Source organism: Leopardus geoffroyi, chromosome D4, assembly GCF_018350155.1.
Source record: "Leopardus geoffroyi isolate Oge1 chromosome D4, O.geoffroyi_Oge1_pat1.0, whole genome shotgun sequence".
Taxonomy (NCBI): domain Eukaryota; kingdom Metazoa; phylum Chordata; class Mammalia; order Carnivora; family Felidae; genus Leopardus; species Leopardus geoffroyi.
Window position 1 is genome coordinate 84206138 of NC_059342.1, and position 21861 is coordinate 84227998.

At 40.8% G+C, this 21861-nt stretch overlaps 2 protein-coding genes across 6 annotated transcripts in view; both read right to left on the bottom strand.

Annotated features, from left to right (window-relative positions):
- Positions 1-15129, bottom strand: part of SCAI (suppressor of cancer cell invasion) — a 153658-nt gene extending 138529 nt beyond the window's left edge. For 2 of the 5 annotated variants that reach the window (XR_006710490.1, XR_006710489.1), the window contains exons 1-2: positions 14975-15129; positions 14204-14248 (exon numbers count right to left, since the gene is read on the bottom strand). Coding sequence is in view for 3 of the 5 variants with exons in the window: in XM_045470235.1 (XP_045326191.1) it covers positions 14204-14248; positions 14975-15027 (98 nt within the window). In the remaining 2 variants the exon portion in view is untranslated. The remainder of the gene's footprint in view (positions 1-14203; positions 14249-14974) is intronic. The other 3 variants (XM_045470235.1, XM_045470236.1, XM_045470234.1) reach the window with 2 other exon arrangements.
- Positions 15130-18734: 3605 nt separating this feature from the next.
- PPP6C (protein phosphatase 6 catalytic subunit) overlaps positions 18735-21861 on the bottom strand; it is a 32493-nt gene continuing 29366 nt past the window's right edge. The window contains exon 7 of the mRNA XM_045470473.1: positions 18735-21466. Within this exon, the coding sequence (XP_045326429.1) occupies positions 21218-21466 (249 nt within the window). The 3' untranslated portion in view covers positions 18735-21217. The remainder of the gene's footprint in view (positions 21467-21861) is intronic.

Consider the following 21861-nt stretch of genomic DNA (forward strand, 5'->3'; position numbering starts at 1 on the left):
ACTCTTGATCTCAGCTCAGGTCTTGATCTCAGGTGAGCTCAAGCCCCTCATTGGGATCTATGCTGGGTGTGAAGCCTACTTTAAAAAAATAATAAAAATTTTAAAAATTAAAAAGACGAGGCTTATATACTAGAGTTCTCCTGAGAAACAGAACCAACAGGATGTGTAATTGTGTGTGTCTACATAGAGAGACTGGATAATAACTGGATTATGCAATTATGGAGGCCAAAAAGTCCCGAGATCCGCAGTCAACAAGCTGAGACCCAGGAGAGCCAATAGTGTAGTATTGGTCGGAGTCTGAAAGTCTGAGAACCAGGAAAGTTTATGGTATAAGTTCCAGTCTGAGAGCCAGCAGGCTCGGGACCCAAGAAGAGCAAGGTTTCAGCTTGAGTCCAAAGGCAAGAGAAGACTGATATCCCAACTCAAGCAGTCTGGCAGGAAAAGTTCCCCCTTATTCAGCCTTTTTGTTCTTCTCAGGTCTTCAACTGATTGAATGAGGCCAACCCATCTCGGGGAGGGCAAGCTACCTTACTCAGTCCACAAATTCAAACGTTTACTCTCATCCAAAAACATCCTGACACACAGCCAAAATAATATTTGACCAAATGTCTAGGCACCCCGTGACTGGGTCAAGTTGATACATAAAATTAACCATCAGTAGCTTACCTAAGTGTGATCTGTCCACTCTTCCCAGACAGCCAAGAAGGGGTAGGAAAAAAGTTCAAAACCTGGTGACAGATACCAGGCAGAGGAAAAGTGAATTTCACTGGGCAACGACCTTCTGGCTCTTACCTTAATAAGAGTGAGCATGAGCATGGGACTACCTCCCAATCTGTGGGACAAAAGACCAGGGACTCCGAAGAGAAAAGCAAATGGGTAGAGATTCAGCTATTACAACAGGCACACATCACTGCCTGAAAGTAAACCGTCCTGCAATGCCTTTAATCAAAAGACAGCTGCTTCCAAAACACATATACAGACACACAGGCACACAGTGCCCATCAGAGACCTATCCAGAAGGAGAGAAAGCTTAGCCAGAGATTCATCCCTTGGGTACAATAGAGCCAGTGTGGAAAGAAAAGAGACTACCTCCCTCCCCCGCCAAAAAAAATCACAGGCTCATATAACTCAGCCCTTGTAAAGCCAGGATAGTAAGTCAAGCTTTTGGCCAGGGCGGTAGTCATCTCAAGGCTCAACTAACTCAGGATCCCTTTCCAAGCTCACTCATGTGGTTGGTGGCTGGCAGTCTTCTCTTCCTTACCATGTGGCCCTCACCATTGACTGCCTGTCCCCACAACGTGGCAAGTGACTCTTGTCTGTCCAGGGCCGTCTCACATCATGGCAGCCAGCCTCCTTCAGAGGGAGTGATGAGAGCCAGAAGGAAAGAAACAAACCAAAGTCTCCTGACGACCTGATTTGGGAAGTGAGGTCTCATCACTTCCACGGCACAAAGTCCAGCCCACACTCAAGGAGAGGAGAATTAAGCTCCATCTTTTAAAGAAAGGAGAATCAAAGAATTTGTGGACAGTCTTTAAAACCACTACAGAGACTAAAAGAATTGTTGAATGTAAAAAAAAAAGGAGCTGGATAGTTATTAAGACATCAATGGACGTTTTGTTTTCACTGTATTCCCCAGACCCCAAGAAGACGGTCCTTGCCTCAAGGGAGGTTCGTTTTTGTTTTCTGGAAATGTGAGCTCCTTGAGGAGATGATGCTGAGGGGAGGGGGGGAACTACAATACCTTTGAGGGCACGAAGGTAGAAACGAGAAGAAAAAAGGAGTGAACTGTCTGGTAAGGGGAAGGAATTCTTTGGGACCCACAAAAAGAAGAGGCCTGCAAGCCCACTTCCTGCCAGGGCTCTAGACAAATGACAGGTCCTCAGAGGGAGATGGGTGTGTGCTGTACCCAGGAAAGCTGACACTTCTACACCAGAATCCCCACACCTAGTAAAAATCTGTGTGCCTAAAGTTGGCCCTGTTAGAGCCACCGAACTTCAAGGAACCATATCCTTACACAACATGCTTACCAGTCACAGCCATTATGGACTGAAAACGAACCTTTCACCCTTTGCCTGGTTCCTCACAAGCCTCTCAGATTCCTGTACAACCCTAAGGAGGGATGGATACCCATTCTTAACCACTGAGATTGAATTTTTCTCATCAGTTTGGTGGATTAGGGGTGGGGGGAGCACATGTCCCAAGGTTGGATTTAATTTCATTTGAAGGAATTAAAATATTGTAACATTTCTTGGTTACCTGATTTTGTTAAATGTAATTTGTATCTACTATATGGTCAACTAACTTACTAACTTATGGATATCTTTTTAACTTATCCACCTTGGTAGTTTTAAAAAAAGTTACAAGGGGCGCCTGGGTGGTTCAGTCACTTAAGCATCCGACTTTGGTTCAGGTCACGATCTCACGGTTCTGAGTTCAAGCCCCACGTCGGGCTCTGTACTGACAGCTCAGAGCCTGGTGCCTGCTTCAAATTATTTGTCTCCCTCTCTCTCTGCTCCTCCCCTGGTTCACACTCTGTCTCTGTCTCTCTCTCTCTAAAAATAAATAAACATTAAAAAAAAATAAAGAAAGTTTTGAACAGGTTGCTCCATCGAAACATTAAGATTTTTCCATTAGTAATATATATTTTTAAATTTTTTTATATGTTTATTTATTTTTGACAGAGAGAGAGAGAGAGAGAGAGACAGAGCACGAGTGGGGGAGGGACAGAGAGCGAGGGAGACACAGAACCTGAAGCAGGCCCCAGGTTCCAAGCTGTCAGCACAGAGCCCAACATGGGGCTTGAATTCACGGACTGCGAGATCATGACCTGAGCTGAAGTCGGACACTCAACCGACTGAGCCACCCAGGCGCCCCTCCATTAGTAATCTATTACCCACAATTTTTTCTAGGCTATTCTCTCCTACAGAAAGTATATAGTAGCTTTGGGGAGCCTGGGTGGCTCAGTCGGTTGAGCATCCAACATCAGCTCAGGTCATGATCTTGCGGTTCGTGGGTTCAAGCCCTGCATCGGGCTCTGTGCTGACAGCTCAGAGCCTGGAGCCTGCTTCAGATTCTGTGTCTCCCTCTCTCTCTGCCCCTCCCCGGCTCACAGTTTGTCTCTGTCTCCAATAATAAATAAATGTTAAAAAAAAAATTTTTTTTTAAATTCAGATTGTGGGAAACTCTTAATAATGAACACGGTTCCTTCAACAAATAAACAGCATGGGGGAAAACAGAGTGGGAAAACTACAGATTTAAAAAACTGTGAAGGGCGCCTGGATGGCTCAGTGGGGTGAGCATCCGACTCTTGATTTCACCTCAAGTCATGATCCCGGGGTGATGGGATCAAGCCCCACATCAGGCTCCATGCTCAGCCTGAAGACTCTCTATCTCTCTCCTGCTCACTCTCTCCTTCTGTCTCTCTCTCAAATAAAAAAAAAATAAAATAAAATATAAGTAAATAAATGTGAGATCTAATCAAAAGATTGCAAGTTACAAACCTGATCTGAATCTTTGAACAAACACATATTTTAAAAAATGATTAGCCAAATGTAGAAATCTGAACACTGATAAGATATTTGATAACACTAAGGGAATATTTTTAAGTTATTGTCAATAGTATTGTGGTAATGTGTTTTAAAAGAGTCCTTGATCTTTCAACAACACATACTCACACATTTACAGATGAAAACTATGTATGGCATATGCTTCAGGTAGAGTAGGAAGGTATACAGATGAAACGGGATTTAGTTTATAATCATTGAAGCTGGGTCAACAATTTAAGTTCACTGTAGCATTCCGATATTGTCTGTATCTGAAATTTTCCATATTAAAAATACATATACATACACATATAAAATAGAAGTGGAGCCTTACAGGCTAGGCTGTTTAACTTTCTTCTGCCTACTTCTGACATCCTGCCTTCCAAGGAGTCCTCGAATTAGTCCCAATGACCCTTTGGGCTCATTTTTTTAACACGCTTAAAAATCACTGCTTGGGGCGCCTGGGTGGCTCAGCCGGTTGAGCATCCGACTTCGGCTCAGGTCATGGTCTCGCAGTTCGTGAGTTCGAGCCCCGCATCGGGCTCTGTGCTAACAAACAGCTCAGAACCTGGAGCCTGTTTTGGATTCTGTGTCTCCCTCTCTCTCTCTCTCCCCCTCCCCTGCTCATGCTCTGTCTCTCTCTGTCTCTCAAAAATAAATAAATGTTTAAAAACTAATAATAAATAAATAAATAAATAAATAATCACTGCTTTAGCCTGTCTAGGTTTTACTCGAGTACAGTATTACCATGAAAATGCTGACCACTTTGACTGTACCATCTTGGGCTCCTGCAGAATCTGTTTTTACAGAACCGAATTTTGGTGTTATGTCCTTAGGTTTTCACTGACACAGGCTGGAAGAAACAGCTTTACCAACACCACTGCATTTCTGTAGGGACGTTGCTAAGGCAAACACTATCGCACAGAAACACTCTAAGTAGAGGACATTCCTGTGTTTCAGTGTAAATTGCAAAGTGTTCATCTAGTTTTCAACATAACTCCCTCCGGAATCTCAGTTTCTCACCAGAGTACAGAGATCTATCTCTCAGAGATAAACACTATTTGTTTGAGGACTACATACAGAAAGACTGCAAAGGACAGACAATACTGCAAAGATAGAACATCCAAAAGACAGAAAGCAGTCTGGTCTATTTCCACAGCCTGTTTTTAAATTTTTTTTTTTTCAACGTTTATTTATTTTTGGGACAGAGAGAGACAGAGCATGAACGGGGGAGGGGCAGAGAGAGAGGGAGACACAGAATCAGAAACAGGCTCCAGGCTCTGAGCCATCAGCCCAGAGCCCGACGCGGGGCTCGAACTCACGGACCGCGAGATCGTGACCTGGCTGAAGTCGGACGCTTAACCGACTGTGCCACCCAGGCACCCCCACAGCCTGTTTTTAGGACACTCTACTCTTCACATTTCACTCGAAGTGGTCCCCCTCTGTTATTCCATTCCATGACCGGGATAACTAAGTATTTACTGATGGCTTCCAAGTCTATACCTGAAGCCCTACTCTCTCTCTTCTCAGCTCCAGACCCATGTTTTCACCTGCCTGACGAGAGACAGTGTTCACTGAAGCACTTTACACTGTTTATGGTCAAAATAAACTCACAATCTTACCCTTCCAAACTTGCTCCTGTCTCTGTTGTCTCAATTACAAATGTCCCCATCCAACCTATTATTCAAGCTAAAAGCTCAAGATACTGTGAAGAAAAGGAAAAGGCAAGCCATAGACCGGGGAAAAACATCTGCATAACATAGATATGATAAATACTTTATTCCCAGAATACATAAAGGAACCCTTTTAACTATATACATAGACAAACAATTGATTTTTTAAAAATGGGCAAAAGATTTGAAAAGAAAACTCACAGAAGAAGTTTTATGAATGCCAAATTAATACATGAAAAGATACTCAACAAGATTAGTCATTAGGGAAAGGCAAATTAAAAACATAATGATATATATCACCATATACCCCTAGAACAGCAAACAATGGCGATGGTTTTAAGGGTATATACATGTATACACACGATTTCAAGGGTATACACATGTGTCAAAACTTAGGGGTACCTAGATCGCTCAGTGGGTTGAGCATCCGACTTTGGCTCAGGTCATGACCTCAGTGTAGAGCCTGCTTCGGATTCTCTGTCCCCTCCCAATTGTGCGCACACGCACACACTCTCTCTCTCAGGCTAAATTAAAAAAACATTTTTTAGGGGAGCCTGGGTGGCTCAGTCGGTTAAGCGTCCGACTTCGGCTCAGGTCATGATTTTGCGGGTCCGTGAGTTCAAGCCCCACGTTGGACTCTGTGCTGACAGCTCAGAGCCTGGAGCCTGCTTCAGATTCTGTGTCCCCCTCTCTCTCCACCCCACCCCTGCTTGTGCTCTGTTTCTCTCTTTCAAAAATGAATAAACATTAAAAAAAATTTTTTAATGCTTTTCAACTGTACACTTTAAATATGTGAGCCTTACTGTATGCCATTATACCTCGACAAAGATGTTTAAAAGAAAAAGAAAGACAATACCAAATATTGGCAAGAATATGGAGCATATGGAATCCCAAACATTGCTGGTAGGAATGCAAAATGGTGCCGTCACTTTGGAAAACAGTATGGCAACTTCTTAAGAAGTTAAACATTCACTTACCATAAGACCCAGCAAGTATACTCATAGGCATTTACTCAAGAGAAATGACAACATATCTGCCCAAAGTCTTAACTCAAATGTTCATTAACAGTTGTATTCATATTAGAAACCAGAAACGAGCCAAATGTCTGCCAACTGGCAAATGCGTAAATAAATTGTGGTAAAATCATACAACGGAATGTTCCTCAGCAATCAGAAGTTACCTAGAGTTACAAACAAGAACGTGAATGAATCTCAACAGTGTTATACCAAGTGGACACAAGACTATCTAATGAATGATTTACTTACATGAAATTTCAGAAAAGATAAAGGTATAACAATAGAGAAAAAAGATCAGTGGTTTCAGGAGGGCAGCAATGGTGATGTTCAAATCGTGATTACGCAGCTGAATACACTTGTCCAAAGTCATCAAACTGCATACTTAAAATTGGCATACTTTTTTAAAGCATAAATAATACCTCAATAAAGATGTTCTTAAAAAGGCTAGAAGGAAAGGCAAAATAAAAATATTTAAACTAATGATAGTTAACAGGTACCATTTATTGAATCTTTAACATGTCAGGTAACTTATCAAGTACTTTACATTCATTACACCATTAAATCTATTTTTTAAATAGACAAAAATCTCTGCACTCACATGGTCTATATGCTATTAGAGGAGGCTAGTAACCCTACAAAGTAAGTGCTGTCAATACCTGCACTTTGTAAAAGTTGGGCAAACAGGTTCAGAAAGATTAAATCCATAATTTGTTCTAGAGCCCAAAGCTAGTATTTGGAAGAGCTGAGATTAGACCCTAATCCAGGATTTCTCAGCTTCAACATGACTGACAATTTGGGCTGGATAATTCTTCAATGTGGGAGGCTATTCTATATATTGTAGCGTGTTCAGCAGCACTTCTGGCCTCTACCCACCAGATGCCCTTAGTTGTAACAAGCAAGAATGTCTCCAGCATTGCCAAATGGCTCTGGGAGGCAAAGTTGCCTTTGTTGGGAACCACTGCTTAATCTCTAAAAATTGACACCACAGCACAGAACTCTGAAAAGCACCTTCCTTTCCATACTTGACACTGACCTGGTTTAGGTCCTGAGTTCAGCTCACTTAAGTCCTCAGCATTAGTCCATCTATATCCAGGGTCTACTCTGTCATTTCAATAGTCACACTACCACCAAAGTCACCTCCTGAAAACCTCCAAGGCTTAGATGAAATGTCTGTGGAAAGTGCCCTGACTACCAGTATGCAGAATTACTAAAACCCTTTGTATACATACAAAGTCATTACACTTTCCCATTGTTTGGGTCTGCCTTCTCTACTATATGAGATTTACCCAGCAGGGACCAAACCTTAATCATGTCTATATCCTTGGTACCCAGAAGTAGAAAGCATTTAAATGTTTTTAAAGGGGCACCTGGGTGGCCCAATTGGTTAAACATCCAACTCTTGATATCGGTTCAGGTCATGATCTCACAGTTCAGTTTGTGAGATCGAGCCCCATGTGGGGCTCTGCGCTGACAGCACAGAGTCTGCTTGGGATTCTCTCTCTCCCTCTCTCTTTGCCCCTCCCCTGCTCACATGTTCTCTCTCTAAAAATAAATAAACGTTACTTTAAAAAATAAAATAAAGTTTTTAGAATTCAAATGTAATGCAAATTACATATTCCATCAAAATGTTTACATCTCTTTGCTTTAATCACTAAAAAAAAAAAAAAAAAAAGCCCCCCAAATCACACAGTAAAGCTTTAATCAACATGAATCATATCCAAACAAATGGGTCTTATTCCTAATAGGATCTGGAAGATGCTCTAACTCATAACCCAAACATTACGAAGTAACAGGTTGAAGTTTTCACAATTTTCCAAAACCAGAGAGATCAAGTTTCCTAATCTTAAAACTCCTCTTGGTCTAGTACAGTTTATCAGGGTCCTTAAGTAGTGTCACAGTATTTTGAACCACTAAAGCCTCATCCTACATGAACTCCTTCTTGCTACTAATTCATTTATTGGTCCACTATAGTTTTATTGAGCACCCACTCAGTGCTAGGGATACAAAGATGAACTAAGATAAAGAAATAAAAGTTTTAGTGAGGAAAGAAATACACACGAAATTAGTAACAGTAATATATGAAATGCTTATCTCATATTACCTTAGTTTTTTAAAAAACATCCTTATAGTTTGGTGTACACCAGGAATGTTCTCAAAAGATGATGTGGAGGAGAAAAAAAAAAGATGACGTGGAGGGATGTGGGTGGGGATGGGTGAAACAGATGACGGGATTAAGGAGGGTAACTTGTTGTGGTGAGCACTGGGTGATGTACAGAAGTGTTGAATCACTAAATTGTACACCTGAAACTAATATTACACTATATGTTAACTAACTGAAATTTAAATAAAAACTTAAGGGAAAAAAAAAAAAAACCTCAGTCACTATGACTTAAGAGCAAGTATCCAAAAATAAAAATGATACTTTTGGCAACTGTTTTCCAAACATTAATAGGATATATGGTATAATAGTCAACAACTCTACACAGCAGTCCAACTCAAAGGGATGCTTAAGACCAAATTCAACAATTAATTCATCTGGAAGTGTTCATTACAAAGTCATTTCATTTGATACTGAGAATTTTTATGACCACAGTATGCAACTGATAACACCAGCTATAAAAAAAAAAAAAAATCTGGCTATGACCATTACATCTTTTCCCTATAATCCATCTTTCGGGCCTTAACTGGCCATTTTGTTTGCTATTTTTAGAGCAATCTCAGGACTGTTTTCTGAGGAAAATCTTGTCTTGCCCATAGGATCTCTTCATAGATTTATGTTGGCTGTCCATTCAGGTCAAAACCCTGACTTGATCACAGGCTCTGACCTTAATCAGACATGCAAAATACATGTTCTCATGATTCTTCACTGAGAATATAAGATAAAACTCATCGTTGCCTGATGTTGATCAAAGCTTAGTTACAAGAAACAATATTCAGGCAGCCCACACTGGGGACTCCTGGTGGTAACAATTCTGGACCCTTAAATGTCAAACACCCAAAGGAAGGAAAGGTGCCTCTAGGAGGGACGTAGTGTTAAAAGAGCATCCCAAGAATTAAGAGTTAAGGAAAATTTAGTCTTTCTTATGTATGATACATTCTCTCATACAGCTCTCAAGCTTTTTGGTCGCAGAGCCCCTTAACACTCTTGAAAACTCTATTTGTGGGTATATCTATCGATATTTATATTATATTTCAAAATGAAAATTTTATATATAATAATACAGAAGCACACATTCCATGAGCCTTCAGAGCAAAAATGAAATCACTCCTAATTGTAGCCTCAGAAAATTACACCATGAATGAGAGAGAATCATGATAAAGGCATGTAATGTCTCAGTATTATTAAGAAAATAGATTTGGGGTGCCTGACTCAGAAGAGCACATGATTCTTTTTTTTTTTTTTTTTTTTTTTCAACGTTTATTTATTTTTGGGACAGAGAGAGACAGAGCATGAACGGGTGAGGGGCAGAGAGAGAGGGAGACACAGAATCGGAAACAGGCTCCAGGCTCTGAGCCATCAGCCCAGAGCCTGACGCGGGGCTCGAACTCACGGACCGTGAGATCGTGACCTGAGCTGAAGTCGGACGCTTAACCGACTGCGCCACCCAGGCGCCCCAAGAGCACATGATTCTTGATCTCAGGATCGTGAGTACGAGCCCCACGTTGGGTGTAGGGATTACTAAAAAAAAAAAAGTAAAAAAAAATTTTTAATTAAAAAAATAATATTGATAGAGAAGTATTTAAGGACACATTCATTCAATAATTCAACCAACTGTTTTCTAAGTGCCAGACACAAGTCTAGATGCTGGGAATAAACAGAATCCCTGGAGCTTATTCATCCCTGTTTATCTCTAAACCAAGCCAAGCAAGCCACCAGTGAGCTGTATACTTAAACACTGCTTTGGCTCTTTGGAGAATGTTCACTGGCATCATATGAACCTGGATTAAGAAGCATTACAAGAAGTTGGGCCGCCTGGGTGGCTCAGTTGGTTAAGCGTCCGACTTCGGCTCAGGTCATGATCTCACGGTTCATGGGCTCGAGCCCTGCGTCGGGCTCTGTGCTGACAGCTCAGAGCCTGGAGCCTGCTTCAGATTCTGTGTCTCCCTCTCTCTCTGCCCCTCCCCCACTCATGCTCTGTCTCCCTCTATCTCAAAAATAAATAAAACATTAAAAAAAATTTTTTAAAGCATTATAAGAAGCAATCTTTAAAAACTCACTACTATGTTTATCACAGGGATTCTGCCCCTTACAAAACCAGTGTCCCCACTATGAAGACCCCTGAGAAAAATTTCTCTCAAACTAACACTCAAAAAAAGTTGTGTTTCTCTTAAACAACATGTGTTTGGTTTTATAAACACCATGGATCTGGAAGTTGAGCTTTATTTTCTTCTTTGCTTTGCTTGAGGAAACTCAGAGCCAAATATGGAACCCACCTTTAGTGACTGTGCTGTATTTTCTAGTCTATTTACCAACTTTGCCACTGGTTTAAAATAGTTTTTTGCCACTAGTTTAATTGTATTATTCTTTTCTCATTTCTTCTTTACCCTAATACCTTATTTTTAATCCTTTAGCCTGTATATATTTAGAAAAGGGGTGGGAAATAAAGGTATTCGATGGCTGCTTTTTCATATAAAATTTACTGTGTATTTTCTATGTGCCAGGCGCTGTACTAAGCACTTTGCAACTCCTTGAAGGTTGGACTATTTCTTTCTTAATTATTCTTTAAATATTTTATTTATTTTTTTAATGTCTATTCATGTTTGAGAGACACAGAAAGAGCACAAGCGGGGGAGAGACAGAGAGAGAGGGAGACACAGGATCCGAAGCAGGGTCCAGGCTCTGAGCTGTCAGCATAGAGCCCAACACGGGCCTGAACCCACGAACCATGAGATCATGACCTGAGCCAAAGTCAGACATTTAACCAAGTGAGCCACCCAGGCGCCCCTAAAATTTTATTTTTTTTCTATGCCCAACGTGGGACTTGAACTCACAGCCCTGAGATCAAGAGATCAAGAGTTGCATGCTCTACCGACTGAGCCAGCCAGGAGCCCCTGGTTTGAACTTTTATTATTTCCATATACAGATGAGGAAACTGCAGCTCAAGAAGGTTTATTAACTTATATATGATCTCATAACTTGTACTTGACAGAGCTAGGATTCAAATGCAGCCCAAACCATTACCCTTAGGTGTATGTACAAGCTATTATGGGAGCAAATAAGGTGAAGGAGAGGTTGGGAAAGTCTGCACACAGGATGTGACATATGAGCTAAGTCTTAGAGGAAGCCTGCCAGGGAGCAAGGAGAAAGTAATCCAGAGAGACAGAGAAATCATGTGCAAAAACCCAAAGCAAAGAGAGTATATAAGTTCTGGGAATGGCAAACAGAACACAGTTACATTCAGCAATTAATTCATAGTGCAGGATTAGGCAGAAAGTTAAGTCACTTAATAGTAGATATTTAATAGATCCATTATTGAGAATTTCCATGGCCATAGTATTCAACTGTGGAAGACAGGGAGAGGAGAAAGGCAGTCTCTTTTTATGATTAGGCTCAAAAGTCTGAATTATGTTCAATAAGCAATGGGGAACCACAGAAGGATTTAAACAGGAGAATTACAAGATCAACTTGTAATGAATGAATTACAGATTTAAGGTAGAGAACGCAGTCAGGAGGCCACTGCAAGAGACTGGAAGTGGGGTTATGAGAGCTAAAGACTGTCCAAAAGAAATTTAATGTAAGCCGTATATATAGCTTTTAAGTTTTGAATAGCCATGTTAGAAAAAGTTAAAGAAAAAAGTGAAAATAATTTTAGGAATACTTTTATTTACCCACTAGACCTAAAATGATTTCATCATCTAATCACTACAAAAATTAGTAAATAAGAAATTTCACATTCATTTTTTCATATTCACCTGAAATCTGATGTGCATTTTTACTTCAAGCACATCTTGTTTCAGACATTAAATTTTCACTGGAAATACGGGACTTGTATACAGATTTCATAAAACTTCCAGATGAAAAAGTAGATTCCCATACCCAAATTGTTCCAAACACACCTTCCAGTGAGTCAAGTACCACTTTCTGAATTTAAATTAATTATAATTAATAAAATTTAAAACGCAGGGGCACCTGAGTGGCTCAGTCTGACTTGAGCCTCGTTAAGCGTCTGACTTGATCTCAAGGCTTATGATCTCAAAGTCTGTGAGTTTGAGCCCTGCATCAGACTCTGTGCTGACAGCTCGGAGCCTGGAGTCTGCTTTGGATTCTGTCTCCCTCTCTCTCTGCCCCTCCCCCAATCTTTCTCTCTCTCTCAAAAATAAACAAACACTAAAAATGATAATAATAAAATTTAAAATTCAGTTCCTCAGTAATGTGAGCCACATTTCAAGTGTTTTATGGCCACACATAGCTACCATATTGAACAGCACAGGCCTAGAGTGACAAAGGAACTTTAACTGACAGCATTTCCACTGTTACTTCATTATCTACTTACTGTTGAGGTTTTCTGTGTACTAACATCAGTAACTTACCAAGTATTAACTACGACAGGCGTCCTACTGGTCCCATCCTCACTACTGTAGCTTATTTTCTCTCTAGGCCTGTATCTGTGAAAAAGAACCCTTCTAATGACCACACAGAACTGCTACATAGTATCTGACGTGTGAAATGCACACAAAAAAGTTTGTGGGATGGATGCATGCTCTTCTTCATTAGTCAAGGAATAATTCAGTTGTTTGTGGACTCCTTAAGCCCCCAGTTTCTATTTCCCTATGGTTTGATTGTTTATTAGACTCTACATACCATGTACAATGATAAAGGAAAGAAGCAGTAAGAAAATCTATTTTCAATTGTATGTTTATTAGAGGCAGTATAGTTTAATGGGTAAGAGCTTAAGCTCTGGAGCCAGATCGCCTGGATTCAGATCTGGTTTCTATCATTTATTAGATGAGTGAGTGATCTTGGCCTCTCTGTGCCTCAGTTCCCTCTTGTGCAAAACAGTGATAACTTATGATACATACTTCCTTGGGGTGTTTCAAGATTACAGAAGATATGGGGCTCCTGGGTGGCTCAGTTGGTTAAGCATTTGACTTCGGCTCAGGTCATGATCTTGCAGTTCATGAGTTTGGGTCCCACATCGAGATCTCTGCTGTCAGCGCAGAACCTGCTTCAGATCCTCTGTCTCTGTCTCCCTCTCTTTCTGCCCCTCCCCCACTCATGCTCTTCCTTTCTCTCAAAAATAAACATTAAAAAAAAGATTACAGAAGATAATACATATAAAGCACTTGCACATAATACTCAGCACACAGTAGATGCTCAATAACTTTTTAAATATATTTTATTTATTTTTTATAAGTAAGCTCTATGCTTAAGGTGGGGCCCGAACTCAGGACTCCAAGATCAAGAGTAGCACACTCTACAGACTGAGTCAGCCAGGCGCCCCAAACATTAGCATTTTAAACAGAGCTGGTGGAGAGGGTGAAATTACAGCTAAAGAAAAAAACTAAGGGAGTGCCTGGGGGGTTCAGTCAGTTAAGCAAGGGACTCCTGATTTCAGCTCAGCTCATGGATTTGGGAGATTGAGCCCCATATGGGGCTCTGTGCTGACAGTGCAGAGCCTGCTTGGGATCCTCTCTCTCCCTCTCTCTCTGCCCCTCACCTGTTCACGTGTGTGCTCTCTTCTCTCTCTCTCTCTCTCAAAATAAATAAACTTAAAAAAATAAAGTAAAAACTAAGATTTCTCAATTACCCATGTCTCTTTCCCATATAATCTTACATACATACACACAAATGGTACAGGGTAGTACTTTGAACTCCTCAAAAAGAAAGACCTTGAATGCAGTTATATTCGTTAAGGAAAGGAGCTAAATAAAAAACTTCATCTACCGACCGTGTGTAACTATGCAGTATGGCATAGGTGAAGCCAAGCAAATGGAAAAACACGAAGCAAAATAGGAAGGCATTTTGCCTTACCTGCTTTTCCGTTTTCGAGGTGGTTTCTCCACCGTGCCAGTCAGTCTACAGACCAAACAAATAAGATGGTAACTAAAAGTAATATACAAGAACACATCTCCTGGCCCTAGTGTGCCAGTCAAGAACTGAACGTACCACCACCCTCTAGGACCATAGGCTCGCTAGGCTCATTCCTGACCTTACAAATGCCTTATGCTCTCTGTTTCCCCTATTTACCAAGACCGAGCAATCCTGGGACTCACAGTTCCCCTAATAATGTCTGCTCTGCCCAAACCCTGCTCTCCCTTCTAGTCCCTCACTCCATTCTCAGCTCCTATTCGTCACAGCCCCGCTCCCCAAAACCACCCACCTCCACCTACTCATTGTCTGCCTCGTCACCCCCGCAAGCCCCTCTGGCCTCCCCTCTCCCGTGCCCACCCCCTCCCGAGCGTGCACTGCCCCGCTGAGCCCCGCCCCTCCGGGCCCCGCGCCCCCCGCATTCCACGGCCCTTCCACGGGGCGCGCACGCCCTGCCCCTCCCTGCCCGGCGCCCCCAGCCTCACCCCTCGGCGACCCTTCCCTCACACGCCCCTCTCGTCCGGCCTCGAGGATGCGATCGCCGCCCAGCCCGCTCCCCCGCTCCTGGGCGCCCCCCGGACCCCCCCTTCAGCCTGAACCCCCCTCCCCTCCCGGAGCCCCGAATGCTTCACGGCCCCGAGCCGCTGCCCGTGGGCCCGCTCCCGCGCCCCCACCCCATCCCTAACCCCGACCTCGACTCAGCCCCCGCCCCACCTGGGGGCCAGGCGACTCCTCGGCTGCTGGGGCTGCCGGGCTCCTCTGACCATCCGGCTCCTGCTCCGCCGCGGGAGCTGCTCCGGCGGCCGCAGGGCTCGCTCGGGAAGCTGAGGCGGCGGAGGCTGGAGTAGGCGGAGAGGCGGGAGGAGGGCCTCGCGCCTCTGCCTGGCATGCCGCGGGGCCCGCCTCCCCCGCGCCTCTCCTCGGCTCCCATTGGCTAGAACTGTAGTGTAGCCGAAAGCCTGGCGGTCGATTGGACGCTCGGGCCGTCACATCCCGCCACCTAGAGTTTGGTTGAGACTGCAGGTGGCGGCGGAGGTGCCTTAGAGACTGCTAGCAGCGCCGGGGAGACCTAAGCGCCACCGTGCGCTGGAAAGTAGAAACTGCATCTCCGGCGCCAGACACCTGCCGGCAGGTTCTCCTGGCTCTGCGTCCTGCATTCCACACACCTGCTGGCGCCCCCCAACACTGCACCACGCCAGGACCAACAGCCAAGCACTGCAATTTCCCAAACTCCTCTGGCAGGTGCGACGGTGAGGTAACTCCAAAACGAGCTTCATTTTGAACCACCTCAATGCGGTCCCTGACTCTACATCATGCTGAAATGGTCTCACAGCTCACAGATACCCTTCATTGAGGATCCAGCAAGAAAACTGTAAGAGTCTACCAAAATAAAGCATGTTTCAGATGCTCAGTCCTCTGCAGAAAAGATCACAAGCTTGGGTGCTGGCTTCCAAGAAAGCAAGAGATTTTAAAAATTACCATGAAAGAAAAATCATCGCTGCAAACAGAATTGATGCCATAACTAAAAGCAGTATGTTCCATTTTGGAAGGGCTAAATAGAATTGATCCTTGAGTGTGTGCTAACCGTCGTGTGATACTGCAGATGATTGTAAATTCAATGCCAGCTAATCAATTTAAAAATAAATTTCACTGCATTTGTTGACAGACCTAAGCATGCAAGACTACCAGCACATATGCACAGTATGTTACTGTTCATCTTCTACGTTAATAAGATCATCCTTGAAAATAAGACATAACTCGTTAGCATTTTATAAAATTGTTCCCTTTAATTAAATGTATTCTACAGCCTCTCTACATTCCATGTGAACAGGTTTTTGTTGTTGTTGTTGTTGTTGATAGATCCCTGGCATCTATTTGGAGCTGGGAGGAGGCATAAAACTTTCTCTTTTGCTACTTCCTATTTATTAGAACATGTTTTATGCATCAATAATGTGACAGCCTAGAGTAGATCACACCACCAGTTTGGGGACAAATCTCTCACAGACCCTCACAAATGGCAAAAATTAGGATACTGGTTTTTCACAAAACCAAATTTATTTGACATAAAGGGCATTTTTATTCTGAGATGGCCTTTTTTTTTAAACATTTCATGTTAAAAATAATATTCCTTCTACAAAACAATGATGGTAAATCGTAGGGGGGCCGGTTAAAATGGCTTTGACAAGAAAAACATGTCGAACATCTGTTGGTTTCCCCAAATTAATATTTTATGTAATCCCCAAATCAACAAACTACAGACAGTCTCAATGTCAACCAAACCAGAAAGGGAAGGGGGAACAACCAGAAATATTTTTCAGATAAGACTGTGGCAGGTGGGGTCTGATTCCAGGTAGGATCACCAACTCACTAGAAGACTAATTTTGAAATATCATGCATTACATTTCTTAAAAATAGGGATTAAAATCCCATGGTTTTCAAGATCTTTCATAATTGGCCAACTCCTCTCTGATACATGGTTCTGCCAATACAGCTGCAGCTTTTCATTTCTTATGCCTTCCCAAGAGGTACCCTCAAGTCCCATCTTCATGTTACATGTAAGTTCTAGTAATCTCCGCTTCTGTGTTTTTACTATATAAGAAATGTATATCCCATCATTCCAGTTCACATTTAATTCACACTTCCTCTTTTAAGCCTTCCCCAATTACTCTATCCTATGTCAAACACTTCCTTCTCCAAATTTGTTGTACTTCCAGAAGCCTCACTATATTAGCAACTATCTATTGCCTTAGATTACTCTTACTTCCCAACTACATATAATTTGGGCAAATACTGTATTAGAGTGAGCCCTCAATAAATAGCAGCTTTGGGCCAGGGACCAGGTGCTTTATGTGTGCTGTTTTTAATCTGGAGGTTAACCCTGTATGGTATTATTTTAGACACAGAATTTTAGGATCTAGAGAACCCAACTCACTCAGGGTCATACAGCTACAAAAACCAATAATGCTTAAGATGGCTTAAGAGGGTTTAAGATGTACTCTTGCATATCCTAAAGGAGTTGAAGTTCCAGCTCTCCTATGCAACCTTGGACAAGTTACCTAAGTCTGTTTCTTCATCTGAAGTCCTCCCCTAAGGGGCAGGGCACAGAAAGAGGTAATATAATCATAGAACCATAGTAAAGGTAAACACAAAATAGGGCATGTACATCATTTAGCTAAGTTAGCTATTACTGCCTGGCAGAGCGGAGTTTTTTACATAGATCTGATCCCAGAGCCTATATTCTTTATGCTATTCCATAAAGCCTCCATGTATTCTTTTATATCTCATTCCCATTCATACCCAAAAGCAGAGTGCTGAGAACAGTGGATGTCCAGGGTTTGAGTGGAACATACTTACGTAGTAAGTATTTTTGTTGATACACACAAAAAAATCTTCACAAATTTCATGCAGTTTTGAATAAAGAAAATATTTGAGTGATCCAAGTCAGAATAGTCTTACTCTCCTGAGGGTAAAAAAGGTAATCACCAACTGATTGGTAAGGGAATAGAAAATGAAGAAGAGGGGAATAAGGAACAAACAGTCCCCCAAGCATCTACTGTGTCCGACACCATGCTAGGGGACTTTGCAAATGCTTCTGGGTGTTTTACTACTGTATACTTCATCAGCATGAATACACACTGTAAACACACAATTGAAAGAGTTGTGACATCTCGTGATGCATGGTTCTGGGCATGGGGTCCAGGACATAACAATGACTACTTCCTTTAAAGAACTGGAACACTTAGCTCAAAGTCAAATGCAAAACAAGAAAAAGTTTCACTTCTGTTTACTAGTCAAGCAACCAAGTGAAGGAATAAGCATTTTTTAGTTTAAATTGTGTTATATAAAATGCTAACTTTTGGTCAGGACATGCTACAGACTATGCATCAGATAAAATTTTCTGACAAACTTCCTATAATCTTTTTATTAATTTACACTGAGAGAATATAGCACCTTTCATCCAAGGAACTGAAGGTGCTTTACAAACATTAGCATTTAAAAAACAATTACAGTTAAAAATCTGGATTCGTGCTGTTAAATCTCTTGGACTCCAGATACACAATTTTCTGGAGGCTGATGGAAAGCAATTCTATTTCTGACAACGAAAAAGGCTCAGAAAGAGTTCAGATTTGCTTTCACAATACAGGCATTTCCAAAACCTGGTGCTGGGCTCACAAAGCAAAAACACACAAATCTTAATGCAATGAACAATATTTCAAACCTTATTTCAAAAGCAAAACCCAGGGTTTAAGACGTCACAATCTTCCAACAGTTCTAGTCATCCAGACGGAGTAGGAGCTGATGCATGTTGCATATGAGATGTGCTCTTGATCCAGGCTTTTTACGTTCACACCCAAATGAACACATTTAAAGTGGTGAGATGTTTCAGAAAAAAGCATTAACCTATAAAAAGCTAGCCAAGAGCATATCAGGAAGAGGGGAAAGGGAGTCATTGGCAATTAAAAGTAGACAGTTCTCACTAGAGCCTAGGACACTTTATTAGAAACCAAGTATATCATCAGCAAATAAAAATAGTTATCACCCCCATTAATACAACATAAAGGATTTTACATTCAGCCTAGATACAGGGAGTAACAGATCCTCCTGCCTACAAATCTATGACTTGCAAGTATCTTCCACTACATGATTACTCTATATCGTACATAGCCCTTATTTAGTAGAGGGATCCAAATATTCCTTTTAGGCTTACAAAGTCCAATACATTCACTCTCTCTTCCCTTTACATGTCTAATAGTAAAAACTATTTTTTTTTCATGCAAAAAAGCCGTTATTCAGCTGAAGAGAAAAAAATCAGACAAAATAGAGATGGCAATTAAGGAATGGACAGATTATTATTGGCACATGCCCAACTAGTGACAAACAAATGCAGTACACCATGACTTAAAAATAAAGGTCACATTACAGGGATAACTAAAACAACTACATCGATCTGAGCTAGGGAGTGTCAAATGGGAAGGGAGGGCTGAGGTTACCGATTTTATTGATACAACTTAAAAGCAGAGGAGCAAGCACTTAAATACAATTTATGGTAACAGAAAAAATACTGCAGAGAGCTGTTCAAAGACCACACCAAGTTGTCTGTATCATTAATTTCCAGTGTTTCACAATTAGTAAAATACATAGCTACATATCCCTGTAAGATAAAAATACCTTTCCCCCTGAATTACACTGGGGTCAGGGCAGTAACACAAAGCTACTGACCCAACAGTTCAAGTGTGTGCAGCAAATGTCTTAGCCACTTCTTTCATATAGCTATACAATTAGAAACTAAACAAGGAGCTAGGTGGTTGTGGAAAAAAAAAAAAACCAAAAAACAAAACATTATTGTGCTCATTTAATAAAAAAAAAAAAAAAAAAAAAAAAAAAACCCTGATGAAAAATTATGTGCCAAGAAGCTTAGACTATAAAGATTTTTTATTGCATTTTTAGGTAACCTGGAAGTTCTTATCCTGAAGGGGAAAAGTTGGTTTTCAAAACTACCTGAACAGATACTAAAGTGCTTTATTAACTGGCTGGCTTCACAAAGATTTCCTGGAATGACAAAAATTAATTATAGTAGTAAAGGGATACCAACTATTTCACAAAATAGTAAATTCCGACATCACTTATGACCAGAGTCATAAGAGACACTGGAACACTTGTCCTTATTAAGTGGACAGTTGCATATAAAGAACCGATCATCACACCCTTTGGATATTCAAATTACTTACACAAAGCCGAAACATGGTATCACAGACCTTTACAAAAAAAGGACAATTTGTTTCTTCCTACACTTTTTTAAATTTTGCTTCCAATTACAGTTCACAAATACAAGAGTCCTGACTTTTCAACCTTTCCAGTTGCAGTTAAAAAATGAACACTTTCTAAAAGTTAAGGTCAAGTGTTACAACAAGAGAAGAATGATTCCCATTGAAAAGTACACAGATTTTACTTAATGATACTCATGATAGATTGTAAACTGGATCGATCACATTCTACTCAACTGGTATCAAATGAACACATCAGCATTACAAGTATTAAATGTTTTTCTATTACTCTAGAGAATATAAACCAAAACATTAATATGGCAGTTATGTTCTTTAGGCACAGTTTAGTGATTTTTTTTTTTTTTAAATAAATAGTATTGAATTTCAGTTGAAGTTTTAAACTCAATAACCAAAGGGTCAAGAACTCTGATCAGGAGGGGGGGAAAAAGAATAACTTTAAACTAACAATGTAAGCTGTTTAAAATTTCTAACACTTTAACCTATCTGGGTTTTATTTAAGAGTACTTTATTAAAAAATACAAGGAATCTGAAAAAAGATCAATACAATTATCTTACTGTACAAAGTCATATGCTGTAGCAGTTTTAACTAAAATTTAAAAACACAACAAGGAGGGCAGCCCTTTAGACCAATTTATTTTATATCCACTTAAAATATCATCCAACAAAGGACAATGACGTTTACATCTGGGACAGGTATACATAACTCGAGGCATCTGCAGTCCATCGTGCCCACTGAATAACAACTTTGCTGCTGAAATTTCTTAAAACTTACCAAACTAAAACAAAAGGCTGAATGATACAAAAGGAGGAGCATTTCGGTGTAGTCTGTTCTGTCAATTGGCTTTTTAAAAAGAGGAAACACATCCTGTTTCCCCCAGACCAGTAAATAAGCAAGAGCTACATGCAGCCGTGTGAGTATTAAGACATTTCTCAAGTCTTTTCAAATGAGTCCAAGGTGGGGATGGGATGGGGGAGAAAATTGATAGAAAAACATTGCCATAGACACCGTAACAAACAATAAATTTAGATAATTTAAAATTAAAAAAAAAAAAGGCAAGAGGCAGCATTTCAGCAGCAAAGTGCTCAATAAAAAGTATATTGAAGAGGGTAATACACGAGAGTTGGGGTAAGAAGAGGGCAGAAAAATGGGTCAGCAGGATGGGCGAAGGCCTCAAAGGAAATACGGCGTCGTCGTTCTGGGAGGAATAACACGTTCTGAATCTGGAACTGCCCGGAATAACTTTGGTTCTCTTGTATTTACATCTTTGAAGACCATGATCGAAGCAATATTTCCACAACGATAGCAGTAATTAGGAGCTGACCATACTGTTACCAGCTTCTCATCAAACATAAATTTATAGCCTTCGTGCACTAGTTGGTGTGCTCTGCAGATGAGTTTTAAGTTGTTGATATGAACAAACTGCAATTTAGAAAGGTTTTGTTAAGTAACCAGCACATTAAAAAAAAAACATGCTACAACAATAAAAGAATAATATCTAATGAAGTATAAATCCTGTTACTACTAGAGTTCTCATGATTACAAAACCCATTCTACTAGTTATCTCCCAAAATTCCAGTAAGTTACACACAAATACAGCTGCTTTGGCCTAAGTTATGGAAATCATCCAGTCACGTAATTATTTAGAAGTTTCTGGACAAAAAAGCATTCTATAAGTACTAGCAGATATGAAAAAAAGTTTTTATGGTGTAATAATAAGTATATTGCTATTAATATCTATCATACTGAGGGTTTAGTATGATCCTTAAAAGAATTCTGAGATTTATCGTCCTTCTTTTGTAACTTAACAGAAGCTC